Source organism: Rhopalosiphum padi, chromosome 3, assembly GCF_020882245.1.
Source record: "Rhopalosiphum padi isolate XX-2018 chromosome 3, ASM2088224v1, whole genome shotgun sequence".
Taxonomy (NCBI): Eukaryota; Metazoa; Arthropoda; class Insecta; order Hemiptera; family Aphididae; genus Rhopalosiphum; species Rhopalosiphum padi.
This window is the reverse complement of record NC_083599.1, coordinates 57758862-57778761: the sequence shown is the minus strand read 5'-3', so window position 1 is coordinate 57778761 and position 19900 is coordinate 57758862. Positions and strand designations below refer to the sequence as shown.

At 32.4% G+C, this 19900-nt stretch overlaps 1 protein-coding gene across 1 annotated transcript; it reads left to right on the top strand.

Moving 5' to 3' along the window:
- The first annotated feature begins 16068 nt into the window (after positions 1-16068).
- LOC132925224 (zinc finger MYM-type protein 1-like) lies at positions 16069-18603 on the top strand. The gene is made up of 4 exons (XM_060989636.1): positions 16069-16227; positions 16384-17011; positions 17114-18007; positions 18101-18603. Exons 1-4 carry the CDS (start codon positions 16069-16071, stop codon positions 18601-18603), a joined length of 2184 nt encoding a protein of 727 aa, XP_060845619.1.
- The last annotated feature ends 1297 nt before the right edge of the window (positions 18604-19900 follow it).

The following is a 19900-nucleotide window of genomic DNA, read 5'->3' as shown; positions in this document are numbered from 1 at the left end:
GCTCAATAAATTCTCTCAAGAAGTCTCGAGGTGTTTGCTTGTCACGAGGTGTTTGTTCTGCCATGATAATTTCAGTAAAAATAAAAAAAATTATCAACGAAAAAACGAACTATCCTCCGTGAACGGCCAATGCAAACTAAATCAAATTGTAGCGATAAATTGTTGCTACATGTTTACATGTTCCAACTTGTCGTTACGATTTGCAGAAATTGATGCCGCTCGGCTTCAATCATCCGATCCAATTCCAATTCCAATAAATCGCTACAATGTCATATTTATACATAACGATAAATCGAAACAATTCGATCGTTACGATAAATTGCTGGAATTTATTGTCACGTGTAAACCCGGCTTAATATGAAAAATTGTGTTATTAATAAAGTATTAATAATGTATATTTTACAATATACGTTGTTCGGGGAAAGCCGTCAAAAACAACGATTATCAGTATCTAAAAATAACGAAAACTCAAACCAATTATAGATTTAAATTTAGAGTTCATTGTCTACAGCCTGTGTACATTTCAGAGTTTATTAAAATAAATATCTTTTCGGTGCATTCTCTTGTACTATTTTTATCAATGACCCTGTTTTTCTCCAAGAATGTCCTGCCCACTTCAGTTTTTATCTGGTGAAATCTTCTTTAATGCTTGGTCTTTGATATAAATCCTGGAGTCCCTTGTTTTTACGTATTCTCCATTCACCTGTAGGTTCGTCTATACATGGTCCATAAATTTTCCTCAGTACCTTTCTTTCAAACACTAAAAGAGCATTTTCGTCTTTTTTTCTCATGGTCCAAATTTCCGACCCATATGTCACCACTGGCTTGATAAGTATCTGGTATATTTGGGACTTCAGATTTTTCGAGATTACTCTAGATCTTAATAACTTTGTCAGGCTATAATAACATTTATTGGCAGCTTGTATTCTTACTTTTATTTCCGTACCTATTTCATTCTGCTGTGTAATTAGTGTGCCAAGGTATTTGAACTGCTGAACTTTTTTGAATTTGTAGTTTTTGACTTCTAGGACCTCGTTACGTCAGCCTATTTGTTCATGTCTATGCACAACCATATACTCAGTTTTCTCATCGTTAATCTCTAAGCCTACACGTTTAGCAGCATTTATGAGTTTTTTTGATTGTTCTTTAAGTTGATCTTAGCTTTCTGCCATCAAGACTATATCGTCTGCATATGCCAATATTCCAATGTTATTTTCTCCTAGTTTTACTCCTTTCTTATCTAAGGCTGCTTCTCTACTACTTTTTCTAATACTATGTTGAATAAAACCAGTGATATGGCATCACCCTGCCTTAGTTCAGTTGTCACTTGAACCGTTTTCGATATGGTTTGTCCTACTTTTACCTTTATGTCAATGTGACTAATACTGCACTCGACGAGGCTTATTAACTTACTAGGCATTCTGAACTCTTCTAAAGTCTTGATTAGGGACGCTCTATATATTGAATCATACGCTTTTTTGTAATCTATGAAAACCATATGTACGCTTTTGTCATACTCCCAAGTGTATTGTAACACCTGACGTAGAATGAAGATTTGATCTATCGTGGAGCGGTTTCGCCTGAAACCGGTCTGGTAGTCTCCTATAATCTCTTCTGCCCAAGGTTTGATTCTGTCAAGTATACAGTAAGATAAAATCTTATACGTTACATTAAGCAGGGCAATCCCTCTATAATTGTTGCATATTTGTTTGTCTCCTTTCTTGTGGATGGGATAGACTTAGGCTGTTTTCTATTCCTTTGGTATCTCTTCTTATTGCCATATTAAACTTATTAAACGATGAATATATTTAACAAGATTATCCGCACCTGTTTTAAGTAGCTCTCCGGTAATCCCATCTTCACCGGGCGACTTGTGGTTTTTTAGGGTTTTTAGTTGTTTCTCAATTTCCTCTATCGTAGGTTCGGGATAATCTTCCCTATTCGTTTCTTTATTCTCAAAGAGGAATGGATTAGAGGGTTCTCTACAGTTTAGCAGCTGGTCGAAGTATTGAGCCCATTCCTCGACTATGTCGTCTCTATCCGTTAACAAAGTATCATTCTTAAAAACATTTCTTTTGGTTTAAAATCCTTGCTTAAAGAGCTGATCTTCTTGTATAGGTCTCGTGTCCTATGATTTTTATAGTCCTGGTCCGCACTTTTCACTATGTCTTTGATACATTTTCGTTTCTCGTATCTTATAATTTTGGTTGCTTCTTTTAGTCTTGTTTTATATCTAGAGAATTTTTCTTCATTTTCAATATCCTTTAACCAAACTTCCCTCGCTTGCTTCCTACGTTGTAGGGCATTTTCACATATCTGGTTAAACCACGGATTCCTCATAAATCGTCGTTTCCCAACTGTTTTGGATTAGTTTTGTTTTCTTTAAATGGAAGATTCTAACCCTTTTATTTCTCACATGACGTATAACAGCCTTCTAAAGTTAAAAATAATTTAATTAGTAATTTATTTAGTAATTCAAATTTTAATAAACTAAATATTCTGTTCCTATATTTGTGCTTGACAGAAGTGATGTTGACTTTCCGGAAATTCAACTTTGATAGCATTAATGACACCAAACTCAAAATCAGTGATTAATGTGACATTATTGTATAATAAGAGCAGCACATTTCTTATGTACAACAACAATGCCACATCAATATCTTGAGTTTTGCCAGTCAAAATTGTATGTACTTATGGAAAAGTCTATTACAAAATATTACAGAATATTTTACTAATTTATTAATTAATTAAATAGGTAAATTATTATCATTAATTGAAACGTATAACATCTTTATAAATCACAAGATGAATGAATAGCTGGTATAACATCCTGTAACACGGACCTATAAGGCTATAAATACAAAACAATGAATTAATGTGATTGTCTGTGAAGGATTCTTATTAAATAAATATACATTTTGTAATTCTGGCATTATTTCCTCAATATTTGATGTATTGCTTACAATACAGCAAAACTTCTATGTTACCATTCACCATAAGCGGACCTTGGTAAAATTTGGTAATTTATTTAATTTTTCTATAAACATTGAAATTAAATTTATCCTTTTAGGTGAATTTGTAATGTATTTACTAACTCTCTGTTACCTTCTTGAATCATCGATGGCTCACATTTTGAAGAGTTGGTAGTAAACAACTACGCTTCATACGACACATTATTTTAGAAGCTTGTACGAAGGTGTAGTTAAGAGCACCATTAGGGTAACTAATAAATAGATTGATCCCATTTACAATTATTTCAATAAACTAATTTAATAATATTATTAGTATGGATACCTTATATAATGTTATACATTATATAACTAAAATGTAAACAAAACACAAAAGAAACAACTTGAATTCTTACTTCACAATTGATTCTAGATACCTTGTGGAGTGTATGGCTGTAAACTGCTCTCCATACCAGATAGTAGTCAACTCATGCCGAAATAAAGGGATTTCTTCATTAAAATCCCTCACAAGATAGTTATAACGTTTTGTCAACATCAAACGCCTATCATCATGATTAGTGCTGACAAAAGCCGTAGCACGACATTGCTTTACAATTTGTTTTTCATAACTTACCAAATATCCAAATAGTAAATTATAAATATATTAGATTTAGATTATGTGTAATTTTTGTAAAACATTTAATAGTATTGTTCTTTTTTTTTTGCAATTAAGAACCCGAAGATATTAGGTATTGACTAATTACTAATATGACTAATAAATAAACGTACCATATTACGTGGTAATAAATGTACCATGGATCAACAAAAAACTAAATTTTTTTTATAGAACCATAATTTATTGGTAAACACTAAACACAAATTATTCATCTTCATAATTAAATACCATTTATTTTTGGTTAGAATTAATGTATTTATTTTTACGTATGTTGCAAATGAAGATTTTTCATATCTCTATTTGTTTGAGCGCCATCGCCATTACAACGGGCGTCGAACATTTGCGACGTTTAACCCCGTCCCCTCTTCCCCCTCACTGATCATGCCAGTGACGCGCGTTTCCACCTTGATCCATCGTAGCCATCCGTGTTTTCAACCAGTTCACTGCGCACGCCCAAGCTTTGCTAGCCGAAAACTCTCGTCTGGAGTTCCGCTTTCAGTGTACGAACCCGCCTTCGATCACGTTTCTTTTGTTCCGTACGACGTTGCTTGTTGTTCGATCGTTGTACCTGCAATATTCGGACGGTTCGACTTCACGCGTGTCCGCGCGCCGTTTTACTATTGTCGTTGTCAACGTTAACCAGTGTTTGCTTGTGCACTGTCGACCTCGAGGTCTCAGTCGCCGCCGTGCGTCCTCGCGCCCTTTATAGTCGATCATCGGTACACGGGTATTTCATATGCGTGGTGTAATCTACCTACGGCCACCCGCGCCATATATTATAGTGTTTATTACCATTTCCAAAACGTATAGGTCCTTTGTCAAGGTATGATCGTACATTTGTTTTTACCTTGTATAATAATTATCAGTTTCGTCGCCAAGCGCACACCCATAATACGGTGTTTACCCTTTTCTTGTAGTTGTAAGTACCCGTTCCCCCATACCACATACATTATTGAGTTTCATCACGTCCACGAGTATCGTGCGGCCAGCTAGCTACATCTGTAGGCCAAATTCTCACCGTCGACCCAGAGGTAAGTCAACCGATTCGGCCACACTTATTAAAATAGTATACAAATATAATAAAAAATATCTAAATCACGGTAACCTACCCACACTTAAATGCATGCGCAAGGCACCGCAAACACAAACCAAAGTGGGCATGTACTCCCTAGGCTGGGTTCACATGGACGCGCGTTGATTAATCGCGCGTATTTAAATATACGGGTTTCTAATACATCGTTCACATGGCGCGTCGATCGCGATAACGACGCAAGTTTCTATTTCTGCGCGTGATACCGCGAATTGGAATATTGTTATGACGATACCGATCGTTCAGTTGACACGCGCGTTTACGACGAAACAGCGATTCGTTGTGTATTACATATTATGTATTTATGTGTTATTAATTTATTATTATAATTTATATTGTTATAATCATATTTTTTTATAGTAGTTGTACTATATTATTAATTTTAAGAATTTATGTTTTTACTAATTTAGAAATTACAAAACTCGTTAAATCGTGTTGTCTTGCCAATCTAATTTCCTTCATTTATAAAGTAAATTTTTTTTTTCAATTCCTTCTTCCGGAGTTAGATCTAGAATTTCAGGGGAGGCGTAAAAATGTTGAAAAAAAACGAAAAATGAAAACTTTGCCGTTTTCTACGCCATACCTTGCCGGTGTGTTGGTCGCAGATTGTACAAATCATATTAGATGTATGCTCATTAGTCTTTTGGGTATTAATAAAATCACTGTTTTGACGATAACCTGGGGCGTGAACTCATAAAATAGTTTGAAAGGGGGCGTGGACCTCAAAAGGTTGAGAACCTATGGACCAGACCATACGGTTGAAACCTTTTTGCTATCACAATAGCTAATTGGTTATCTATTTGCTTAGATTTACTAAGAGAAATTGGTTTTGATACGAACGAATCAATTCGTGTTTGAGTATTTTGGAGAATAGAATCACGGATTTTATTTATTTCAATGTGTGTACTTGTTGAAGACTGAGATGTGGTAGATTCGACTGAAATGGTACAATCCGGTCCATCGATGTCCTGCTGTATACTAACCAAATCAACAAAGCGTTTTTTCCTTGCCTCGTACTGTATTATGTGTTTTCTTTTTAAATGACGACTTAAATTAGCTGTTTATCTCCCTTTTCATTGTTGAGTATAGTAAAATGGTTCCAAACGTCATTTTTTTTCTTATCCATTGTAATATAATATTATGCGCACAAATATTGACTGGCGAACCCAGTTTTACACGCCATTTACTAACCCCATATATTTTCCAGTATAGTACAGTTCATCTGTATAGATTTTTTCCAATTCTTTATCCGAAAAATTCTATTCCGAAACATTATCAAAATTATCATAATCAATATTTCCATCACTAAGATCACTGTAATTTTCTAATTCTCTACAATTGTCTACTTCTTCGTCTAGAAATTCATTTAACATTCCTACGTGCAATATCACTAATACCAGTCATATTAATTTAATCAGGTAACAATTAAAACAATATAAAAAGAAACACAAAAAAGAAAATACTATGTGTATAACAAAAAAAAAATATCACGACGATTTTTATACCGATTATAAAAAAGTGGAAAAAAATGCAAAAAAATTTTCTCACTCCGTGGACTTCGAGCCTTGCGCACCTCCTATTCGGAAGCGCACGCTGCCGATCCCGGCTCCACGGTATGAACTGATGGCTACAGTAAACACGGTCTATTTAAGAGGCCGCTACACCAGCATATGTTTTCTCTGTCTATCTCCCACTGTACCGGGATAAAACGAAGTGCCCACGTAGGTGGCGCCCTCCTGTTGCCCGTCACCCTATTACAATACTACGCAACCGCCACGCGCTCATGCGTACCACAGAACCAGCAACCAACTTCTGCCGCAATGCAACATAGATAGCGCGGAAGCGCCGAGCACTCTCCGACGGTCTGCCGCCCACCAAAAGGAAATAAGTTTTCCTAACAACCTTACACTTTAGAACTAAATTCTTTGTAGATTCAGAATCTATGGATTTCCAATGAATCTTAAGAAGTATGCAAGAATTAGTAATTATGAAAGGCGCAACTATGATTCTTCATACGAAGCTACGCTATGCAATAGCAGATATACCAGCTAGTGGCCACTGTCAAAACCACCTTCGTCCCGCTGAGTGCGGTGTATTGTTTTCTAGACGGTATTAACACGCCGTTAGATACAGAAACAATCACCAAACAACGAACAGCAATTACCCCAGCCTGCACACCCCGGACGGTTCTAAAACACCGTTAGTTACGGAGGTAGTGCTACAGGCTCACCCAGCGACCAAAGTTTTGTACAAAACTACTCTGTCGTAACCCTTTGTCCTTTTTGTGGCGTGAGATATTGAATCCCGAATCCGCCGCCGTTAAGTGTCAACGCCGTATTATTACGTTGAGCCGCCGCCACCGAGTAGAGCTGCCGCGTACCAGTCGTTATAACCACCGTCCTTCTCGTCCCACAGTGAGTAATCGAAACCCGAGTCCGCCGCTGTGAAGTTATCAACGTTGGATTTATACGGAGAGCTGCCACCACTGAGTCGAGCCGCCACGTATACTTGTCAACCTTTCCGCACGCCGACAGTCAGCACGAGCCACTACGGAAATCAACAACACTTTCTACCGGAAAACAACCGTGAGTTATATGTCATCGATTCCCACCCTTTTATGTAAATCCCAATATAGATTATTTTTATTTGTAAACTCTTTCTGAGTATAATATAGCTTCCAAAAGGAACATCAAGTGTAATGATATGCTCACACATCATATAATTTATTGTATATTTTATTATCTTTTTAAATAAATAACGGTAAAGTTGTCGCAAGTAGATAGCCGTCAATAAAAACCAATAATCCCTATTGATCACTGATGAAAGAAACGATTTACATTGTTTGGTCACGTGGGAACTCACACTTTATTGCGACAGTATGGCGCAAAGCGTGTGATCTTTTACGTGTGCCGCCAAAGACAAGGGATGGTCCAATGGGGCTCTCCGCCGTCATTTCTCGAAGGACGCGGAGGCCTTTGTTGGAGCCGCCTGCGATGCTGGCAGGCCTGACCACGTCGTCTTCTCTCAACAGTGCGTACGCACCATTAGAATTAGTAACCTCTCTAGAGTGCATGAGCACCAAATACTTTAATAATACACCCACCACACCGGAGACAGACTGCGAGCGACAACTGGACCATTTTCACTACTACGAAATACTTCAGTGTTGTTTTTTATTTGGATCCGTGTGATCAACCCATTCTAATTTTGTTAAGACAATTACTGGTTAACGAGTTCAACAGCGAATAAGGTAAGGTGCATGAGCATTATTTTATTTGCGTTGATTTGTGTAAATCTGCTTTTTTACACTTAATCACTATACAGTGTATTTGATTATATTCTCGAATCACGATCTCGAGAGCCCTTCGACCATCAGGAGGAAGGTAATAACGTAATTTTAAATAATTCTAATATTTACATCTAATTGGTCACCATAATTCCCCAGCACTTATAAGTGTAGGAGAAAGGTTCCATAGATCTGACATTTATTAAAGGCTTGTGTCCTTTATACTTGTCACTTTAAAATTTAACATAATCTCACTATAGGCTTTCGTATCTTATTTTTAATTTCTCTTATTTTTGCGTTATTACAAAGTGGCGCCCAACAAAATTTCAGTTTAAATTTTTTCAAATAAACTGAGAATTGAGAATTGATCAAGTACACTACAGGTAATATACAATTAACCAGTACATCATATTATATATTTACATTTATAAGAAAAATATACTAAAAAAACTTTATACATATTTTTAAATAACAAAAACTAAAATTATTAAATCAAAAGATTTATATAAAAAAACAAATATACTAAAAAATTTATATATATTTTAAAGTTATATTAAAACAAAAAAACGGGATTATAAAAATATCCGGAAGACTTTGTTATTTTCCACGTAAAAACTAAAATTATTAAATCAAAAGATTTATATAAAAAACAAATATACTAAAAATGTATATATATTTTAAAGTTACATTAAAAGTAATAACGGAATTATAATAAAATTCGGGAGAATTTAAATAGTCAATTCTTATTTCTATTTTCTATATAATTTATAATATACAATTTTTTTTTCTCTCTTTCTTTCTCTCTCATATAAGTTAATAATAATACATTAATAAAATATTAACAACTTACACATGCCAAGTTTAGAAAATAATCAACAAAATAACTATAAGTTCCCCAACATAGATTTTACCACCATATCAACCAGTTGGATAAATAAACTAAACAAAGATAAACTAATAACTGAATTGTCAAGAAGACAATTAATAACGACTGGTTTAGTTTCAGAGCTAAAGAATAGGCTAAATAAATACTTAAAAGGAGAATCTACCCCAGACGATTTTGATACGTCAATAGAAAACATTACGTTTATTCCAGATCCAATTAATAACCCCGACGACAATAATATAACAAAAGACAAAATGACTGACAACAAAAAAACCATACTTTAAACCAAACAATTTCTCGGGTTCTATTTCCGAAAATGTTTACTCGTTCTTAAAAAAATATGAAAGAGCCGCCATCATAAATGGTTGGTCGGAATCCAAAAAAACTCAATACATTCCGGTATTTTTAGAAGGATCCGCTTTGACATTTTATGATAACGTTGTAGATAGTGGGGAGAAAATAAAATGGCCAGAGTTAGAAAAGAAGTTGAGATTAGAATTTGAACCAATTGCGCAAACCGATATGCTTAGGTTAATGCTCGAAAAACGCAAACAGCTACCTGACGAACCCACGGTAGCTTACATCAACGAGGCCGAATCCCTGTGTAGGCGTATAGATAGTAAAATGTCGCAAGAGGAGATGGTACGAAATATAATGAAAGGACTAAACCCCTCCATAGCTAGATATATCGGAATAATGGGCAATGAAAGGAAATAATAGGTAACATATTTAAATGCCAAGATAACTTTGCAATAGCTCACTGTGTATCTGCAGATCTAAATATGAATAATGGGATAACAAACTTAATACGCATAGTGTATGGTGACACCAAAACACTACTTTCATCACAAAAAATAAATGTAGGAAACACCATACCCATAAACAAAAATAATAAAATTATATTTCATTTAATAACAAAAGAATTATATTATTATAAACCTAAATACGAAGATCTAAAAATTTCAATCCATAACCTAAAATTTCAAGCTATAAAATTAAATATTTCAAAAATTGCAATGCCTTCTCTTGATTCAAAACCACATAAATTTAACTGGTCTATAGTAAAACAACCAATATATTCCGAATTCCAAAACACTAACATTGAAATAAATATATATTATGATGATAAAGATAGTGCAACACTAAAATCAAAAGAACACACCGACATAATTAATAGCATCCATACTTACTGCGATAATAATGATAATGAAGATAATAGAACCGAAATGAAAATAATCGATACACAATATAAAACCAATAATGAAGCTTATGATATATTTTCTAAATACAAACCGGGAGAAAACGTTCTCAGTGATGGGAATTGTGGGCTATATGCTGTTTGTAATGCATTAAATGACAATAAAGAAAATAAAATAACGTCAATTTTAGAACTGTTAGAATTGTTAGGACTGAAGGAATTACCAAACTATGGGTGGTCTGACGAAGAATTAGCCGCAATTGCGCACTATTACAAAACACGATACTTACATATATAACGATAACAACATTACGGGTATAATATATGGGGATGGCAATAGATCGCCTATAGTATTACACAATGTTGACAAAAATACCCACTGGATCCCAGGCACGGTGACATCTAAAACATCTAATAAAATCCCAAACAATATAGTTCACATACAAGAAATAATGACAATAAATTTACTAACACACAATTTAAACATCAATAATATGAAAAACGATAATAAAAATACAATTAATAATATACAAATGATCCCAAACGACAACTATACAAAAAAAAACTAAAGATAACCCTTAAAAATTTGGACCCTTCGAAACGTCTAGCCGAAACATCTGGACGCGAAAGAAAGCGCATCCCAACACGTTCTTATACACCAAAACACCACCACATGCAGAATCTTTAGAAATTACCGACAAACAAATCAATTACCATACAGAAAACATAACGGTCCCAGACCCAATAAACACAATCACAAAACAGTTTATAACCGATTCTAAAGGCACTTCTTTCTCAATTTCACCCAAATTAAACATAATACAACACAACCGAGTCGTTAAATTATTGACCGAATACAATCATATCTTTACAACAGATACTTCTAACATAAAATCGGCTAATATAAAACCTTGCGAGATAAAAATGAAACATAATTACAAAGAACCAAAATTTAATGCACCACATAGAGTTTCACCACAACAAAGAATTGAATTAGAGGATCAAATAAATAAACTACTAAAAGCAAACATAGTAAAACCAGTAATTTCAAAATTTGCCGCTCCGGCCTTTTTAGTTAAGAAAAAAGAAACCGGATTATACCGTTTAGTAGTATCGTATAAAGAACTTAATGACAGGGTCGAATGCGATCAATACCCAATACCTCGTATTGCCGATTTATTCAGAGCACTAGAAGGATCAAAATATTTTACATCGTTAGATTTAAACAGCGGATTTTTTCAAATTCCTGTCAAAGAGCAAGACTAATATAAACTCGCATTTACATCGATTTTAGGTCTATTAACTTTCACAAGACTCCCACAAGGTTTTAAAAACAGTTCACGAAGCTCAATTAATACAAAAAAATATCATGACAAAACTCATACAACAATAAACTACAACATAAATGATTTAGTCATGGTCAAATTTCCATTTTAAAAGTAGGCAAGTCTCCCAAATTAGGACCTATATATAGAGGACCATTTAAAATTATAGATAAAGTCAAAGAACTTAATTACAAAATAACACTAATTTTGAATAACAAAGAAATTATTGATACTGTGCATGTTAGAAGGCTAAAACCATACTATAAGAGGGAATAATAATAGTAATAATAAATAAACAGAAAAATAAATATATATATATATATATATATATAGATAGTATATATCTTAAGCTAAAACATTAAGTTAAGTATAATTTATGTTATCTACCGTTTGTTTGTGACATACTGTATTTTACTACAATATGATCTTCACAAAAACACACTTATAATACAATTCTTTTTTCAGAAATCAAAGTAAGACAACTTATTATCGTACACATATTGATACAATAGCGTAATTATATGTGTGTAGTGCACAATAACCAAAGATGCTTTCATTCAACATAAAATTATTAATAACCTACATTTGTTTATTAAAACTCAGTCCTGTACAAACTTTCATAGCTTACGACTGTGGGGGCCCACAAATAAATATAAGCGCATTTAACAGCATCAATGTGGATTTCTGCGAAAATCAAAAACCTACGGAAATTGAGACAGTACCAAAAATAAAATTATTGCAAAAGGTAGAAATACATCCACAATATTTCAAAACGTGCTTCATTTCCGTAGATTACCTCATAACGAGATGTTCCACATTTGAGGATGTCCAAATGGTAGATGGGGGTTACTACTCTGAAATAATCGAACTAGGGCATGCTCGATGCGACGACCTACATCATAAATTAATTTATCAAACCCCGTTAGGAGGCATAATATTAGGAATTCGAGTGAATGAAACATTCCTGACCTCACACACAAGTGGAGGAGTTGTGGATAAATATGGAAATTGCGAAGGTACTACTTTCACAAACGCTAGGGGTACATGGAACAATGTGATAATACAAGCCAAATATAAAATCCATTTATCCGAGGGTATAGCATTAGCAAATACCAAAGAAAATATACTGATCTTACCTACAGGGTCTAGACTAAAATTATCAGAGTCATATGGGCTTGACCAGTACAAGGGGGAGGTAATTTGGACCAATGAAAGGTCAGACTGCAGCATCACAGAGTATGATGTACTATACGATGGACCAGCCTCCATAATTACCTCCATAGGTCATAACCAGCAAAAAATTCAGACTTTTACTGTAGAGACTACTCACATTGCTTTCGCATTAAAAACCGATAATAATCAATTATTGATACTAACTAATTCTATGTATGTAATCAACTTTACACCCAAAAAATTCAACCATTTAATACCGATTTACTATCCTACATAAATACAAAGTTTGTTTATTTAGAACACACTATAAAAAGAACAGTCACAAATCTCTATGAAGACCTAACCAAAAAACAGTGCAATCTAGAGAGACAAATTCTTTTACAAAAATTAACACTTGCCTCTTATAGTTTATCTGAATTGGCATACACCATTGGCGATGGACCAGGATTCGTAGCCATTAAAAATGGTGAGATTATTTACTTACAAAAATGTAAACCCGTAAATGTAGAAATTTCAGTACAAACTTCATGCTTCAATGAACTTCCAGTTTCATATAATAACAAGACACTTTTCATGACACCAAAAACTCATATATTACAAACTTATGGCACTCAAATAGATTGTAATGAATACCTCCCGCATTTCAAAAAAATGGAAAATGGTTCTCCCTCACACCAAAACCGCAAATGGTAAATAACCCGCAAACATTAAAACCAGACACAACCCTAACCTGGTCTTACGAAAGTTCCGAAAATTTCATGACGGCTGGCATATATACACCCGATATTATGACGGCACTGCAAAATCATTTAATGTTTCCTCAGGAATCTGAGACAGTGCAAAGAAATTTAATTAGACAAACATTAGGTCATAGTGTAATAGATCAGGGCATTAATGTAAAAAATCTAATCGATGAACAAACCTTAAGTAAATTAGTCTATCAGGAAATATATAACATATGGGGCTGGTTCACAAGTTTCGGAAATATAATGTCAGGTGCACTAGGTTTAGTTATTATAGGTAAAATGATCATAACATTCATAAACACGGGACTAAATGTAACACTATTATACAACACATTTGGGTGGAGCATCAAATTGATCGGTGGGTTATTCTCAAATGTAACTCATCACTTAATGCACAGTAAACATAAAAAACAGTACAACTCTAAAACTTCCGAATATGAATCAATAGAAACAGAAACAGAAACACGAAACAAAAAAACTGAAGCACCACTAATTCCATACCAAAGAAGACTCCCAGTATAAAATAAAAAAAAAATGTTGCACTAAATTTAAGCTATTAATAATTAAAATAATATAAACTGTATAAAGGTATATATATATATACATATCGCAAAAAAAAAAAGGGTTAATGTTAAGTAAGCATAAGTCAAAAAAAAAAAAAAAATGATTGTGCATTATTGCATTATAAAAAAAATATAAAAATAAGCTAATTCTTAAGTTAATATAAGTTCAAATAACAGATGTTTATGCATTAATGCATTATAAAAAAAAGAATAATGTAAAAAAAATTACATAATTTAAGTTAATTTAAGACAGAAAATGATTATGCATCACATAAAAAAAAAAATAAAAATGTAAAAAAAACATAATTATTAAGTTAATATAAGTAGTATATAAAAAAAAAAAATAAATATAATTTAAGTTAATATAAGACAGAAAATTATTATGTATCATACCATCTAAAAAGAAAACAATGTAAAATTTACACAATTTAAGTTAGAATAAGTTGAAACCACAAATGCTTATGCATTATTGTATATAACCTAAATTAAGTATATATAAGTATACAAAAAAAAATTAATTTTAAGACAAATATAGCTTTAGCCAATAAGTTAATATCATGTAAAATCAGAAATTAAGCAAACATGTAAACATATACAAAAAAAAAAAAACTTAATAAAAATGTAAAGCAATATCATTACAATCCAATAGTTAAGAAATTTAAAAAAAATAAAAAATAAAAACATTAACATTAATACGAATAGAGCAATAATGGAATAGGAATGGAAGAAAACTCAAGTCTTAATCCTGCACCCATACTATTCCAATATTATATGTAAATGCTCAAATCATAGTATCTTAAACCCTTAAATTTTGTATCAAAAAAAAAAAAAACATTACTCATTCGCATTATATTCAAACTTTTGAACTTTTGAACTTTAAATTTTTTTTTTTCTCTTCTTCTCTAACATCTCAATGATTGTATCACGCTGACACTCACTCATGAGTGGTGTTGTGAGGGCACAACACAAAAAAGCGTAGGGTGGATGTAATGATATGCTCACACATCATATAATTTATTGTATATTTTATTATCTTTTTAAATAAATAATGGTAAAGTTGTCGCAAGTAGATAGCCGTCAATAAAAACCAATAATCCCTATTGATCACTGATGAAAGAAACGATTTACATTGTTTGGTCACGTGGGAACTCACACTTTATTGCGACAGTATGGCGCAAAGCGTGTGATCTTTTACGTGTGCCGCCAAAGACAAGGGATGGTCCAATGGGGCTCTCCGCCGTCATTTCTCGAAGGACGCGGAGGCCTTTGTTGGAGCCGCCTGCGACGCTGGCAGGCCTGACCACGTCGTCTTCTCTCAACAGTGCGTACGCACCATTAGAATTAGTAACATCTCTCTAGAGTGCATGAGCACCAAATACTTTAATAATACACCCACCACACCGGAGACAGACTGCGAGCGACAACTGGACCATTTTCACTACTACGAAATACTTCAGTGTTGTTTTTTATTTGGATCCGTGTGATCAACCCATTCTAATTTTGTTAAGACAATTACTGGTTAACGAGTTCAACAGCGAATAAGGTAAGGTGCATGAGCATTATTTTATTTGCGTTGATTTGTGTAAATCTGCTTTTTTACACTTAATCACTAAACAGTGTATTTGATTATATTCTCGAATCACGATCTCGAGAGCCCTTCGACCATCAGGAGGAAGGTAATAACGTAATTTTAAATAATTCTAATATTTACATCTAATTGGTCACCATAATTCCCCAGCACTTATAAGTGTAGGAGAAAGGTTCCATTGATCTGACATTTATTAAAGGCTTGTGTCCTTTATACTTGTCACTTTAAAATTTAACATAATCTCACTATCCGTTCAGATTCTAATATATAACAAGAAAAACTTAAAATTATGTCAACGTGTAAAATTAAAATTAAATTCTTAATAATTTTTAAATAATATACAATTAATTGTTTATAATTTCTAATCAATTTAATTTAAAAAATATAAAGATATTTCCACAACCACGCGAAAATTAGCGTTATTACTACTCCAAAACGTGATAACAGACACAAAAAAAAAAAAAATTAAAAAAAAATTAAAAAAAAAAAAGCATCATTGTAAAATCAATACATTCATTACTCCGTTCAGAATCTAAAACGTCAAATGTACAACCTACTATATTTTTTTTGTAGAGTCCAAAGTTTGAAAATGTCAGGAGAAGGGAATAAGCGGCAACGTTTATCGGGTGCACAATATAAAAAAAAACGATTTGAACGAGAAGTAGATTCTGCTAGGCAACGTAGTAGTCTTCTTCAATTTTTAAAACCAAATCAAAATGAATTTCAACAAATCGAACATAATTCTTCTGTAAATAACTTAACACTTCATCCTGAAATTATTAATAATACCAATACGATTTGTGAGGAAATAATTGATAATGATATTTCAAAAAGTCAATCAAATAATGTTCAAGATGACATTAATATCATCTCTGATGACAGTATTGATCTTGAATTTTTTTAGGATCCATCAAAATGGCCTGATCCATTGAATGGTGGACATAGGTTAATATTAGTAAGAAATAACCCAGTTCAGATTATTTTAACTTCGTATCCTATAAATGATGACGGTAGATCATTTTCTAGAAAATACTTTTATCGGAGACTATCTAATGGTGAAAACTTACAGCGTACTTGGCTTATATATTCAAAAACTATTGATTCAGTATTTTGTTTCTGCTGTAAATTGTTTAAACCTGGTACATTTTCTCTCGCTTCATGTGGTAACCGAGATTGGAAAGATATAGGAGATATTCTCAAAAATCATGAAAATTCGCCTAATCATAAAAATGCATTACTAAGGTGGAAAGAATTAGAAACAAGGGTGAAAATGGGAAAAACTATAGATGATGTTAACCAGGTGATTATTAGAGCGGAAACTGAACACTGGAAATCTGTTATTAATCGTATAATATCACTTATTAAAATTATGGCTGGAGAAAATTTACCTTTAAGAGGCGATTCTGATAAACTCAATACACCTCATAATGATAATTTTTTAAAAATAATTGAGTTTTTGGGACTATATGATCCTATTATGAAAGAGCACATAAGAAGGATAACTTCTGAAGAAATCCACTCCCATTATCTCGGTAAAAATATCCAGAATGAAATTATTCAATTACTATCCAAAAAAATAAATTTAAAAATCATATCTGCTCTTAAAAATGCCAAATATTTTTCAATAATATTAGACTGTACTCCTGACATAAGCCACAAAGAACAAATTACTATGATATTTAGATTTGTTACAACTACAGAAGGTATTAATAAGAATGAAAAACATACAAATGTTTCCGTGAATGAACATTTCATAGATTTTATCGAATTACATTCCACAACTGGGTTAGCCATGACAAATGTCCTAATTCAAAAACTGAAAGACTTAGAAATACCTATCGATGACATGAGAGGCCAAGGGTACGACAATGGTTCAAATATGCGTGGTCAAAATAGTGGCGTTCAAGCAAGAGTAAGAGAAATTAATTCAAGAGCATTTTACGTTCCATGTAATGCCCATTGCTTAAATTTAGTTTTGAACGACGCTGCCAATTGTTGTTTAGATGCTGTTAAATTTTTTAGTTTAATTCAAGAAATTTATGTATTTTTTTCGGGATCAACTTATCGTTGGGACGTCTTTAAAAAACATGTTAGTAGTCTTACCCTAAAACCATTGAGTGCAACACGCTGGGAGAGCAGAGTTGATGCTGTTAAAGCAATTAGATTTCAAGTAGGTGAAGTGAATGATTCGTTAATAGAAATTGTAGAAGATGTAACACTTGTGAATGCAACTGGAGTAAAATGTCGTGCAGAAGCACAAAGTATTGCTGATAAATTAGTTGATTATAAATTGTTGTGTTGTCTTGTTATTTGGTATGATGTATTGTTCGAAATTAACCATACAAGTAAACTACTTCAATCAGTGTCATTGAATATTTCAGAAACTATTGCACAATTAAATAATACAATAATATTTTTGAAAGAATATCGTACAGATGAAGGATTTCAAAAGACGTTAGAAAAAGCTAAAACACTAGCAAATGAACTTCAAATTGAGGATAACTTTCCTGTCCCAACTCGAACTCGACGTAGAAATACTCAATTTGCATATGAATCACGAGACGAACCTATTCATGACCCAAAACAAAGTTTTAAAATTAATTTTTTCAACTAAATTTTAGACACTGCTATCCAATCAATCAGTGAGAGATTTTCACAACTTACTGAACACAGCAATTTATTTTCATTTCTATATAATATAACTGATATTTCTGATTTTGATGAACTTATGAAAAATTGTAAAGATTTACAAATAGCACTAACTTCAAGTGATGGGTTAATTTCGGATAAAATTGCTGTTGAAATGTATAGTGAAATTATATCTTTGCAAAAACGTTTTACTTCCGAAACATGTAATCCGAAATCAGTTCTTGAGTACATTTGTAGAAACAAGTTGATAGAACTATACCCTAATACTTATGTGAGACTAAGGATTCTATTGACTATACCTGTAACTGCTGCAACAGCCGAGAGGAGTTTCTTAAAACTTAAAATATTAAAAAATTATTTGCGATCAAATATATCTCAAGACCGATTAGTAGGATTAGCTACTCTTTCTATTGAAAAGGAAATTGCTAAAGAATTAGATATGGATGAACTTATACAAATCTTTACGCTTTACTAAAAGCAAGAAAAGTCAATTTTAAATAAATTAAGTATGTTTTATTTTATTGTATCAATATTATTATTATAATAATTTGTTTAATTTTTTAAGATTATGACAATAAAGGTTTAATGATTTATAAAGTTAAAAGTGAAAAATATTTTAAGTATAAGTATTTAATTATTATGAATTTCTTATAACATTAAGCATGTTTTAGTTTAAAATGATTTCTTCAAAATTGTAAATATTAAAAGTCTATCCGGTAAATGCACAGAAAATACTCTTCTTTATAAAATATTTAATAAGGGGCTTTTGCCCTAAACTGAACCAGAGAGTCGTAATCGTGGAAATACGGAGTATCTGTGTTCCTATATTATGTGGGAGTTAGGCAGAAAAAACAAATGCTGGTGTAGCGGCCCCTAACCAAAACTATCAAAATGTAATAGTCTATAATTTCTTAACTAATGGTCTGCGCCAATTTTAAAAAATTCAAAAAAACAGGTGCCCGGTAAAATAGAAAAATATACCGTTGAGTGGCCTAACTCAAATTAAAACTTTACCAACGTTAAGTAGGATAATGACTTATAGATTGTTTAAAAGACAAGATTCTATACAAAAAAAATTGAATTTATTACCTACTTTATTTTGAGTGGATTTTATAAGATAAATAAAAATATTGAAAATAGTCAAAACTTTAATTGCCCGTCCAGTATAAAACATTTTAGTGGGTTAAAGTGTTTTGGTTATATGCACCTCAATTATAATTTCCATGTTATACTTTTATAAATCACAACATGCATTTTTAATTTCATATTCTAAATAGAATATTGTTAATTATTAAGGTCTTAAATAAAACAAAGTCGGAATAAAAATTTAGATTTATGTTTAATGTTTTACAGATTTTGGTACATTTATTGTCCTAATGCAATAGGTATTATATTTATAATAGATAAGGTTGCTTAAAATAGTAAGATATTCAGGTTCAGTTTTATATAAGAAATGTTTCAGATATTTAATTATGGAAACAATAACCATACTCATTGCATTTACTAGCTTCCCTGTATCAACAAATTAAGAAGGAATAGATCTATGACACCATGATGTAGTTCTAAAATTACATCAACTCAAGATATTGTCAATAATTTAATGATGAAATTAGAAGTTTTATATTTAATGCTTATTGGTTTGCTACCAGGAAGAAGAAAAATACGTAAAAATACTATTCTTATAATAGTAACATACATTACCTTAAAGAGATACAACTAGGCTTGACAATGAAAGCAAGAGGTCTAATACATTCAGTTACTTTTTAAAGCAC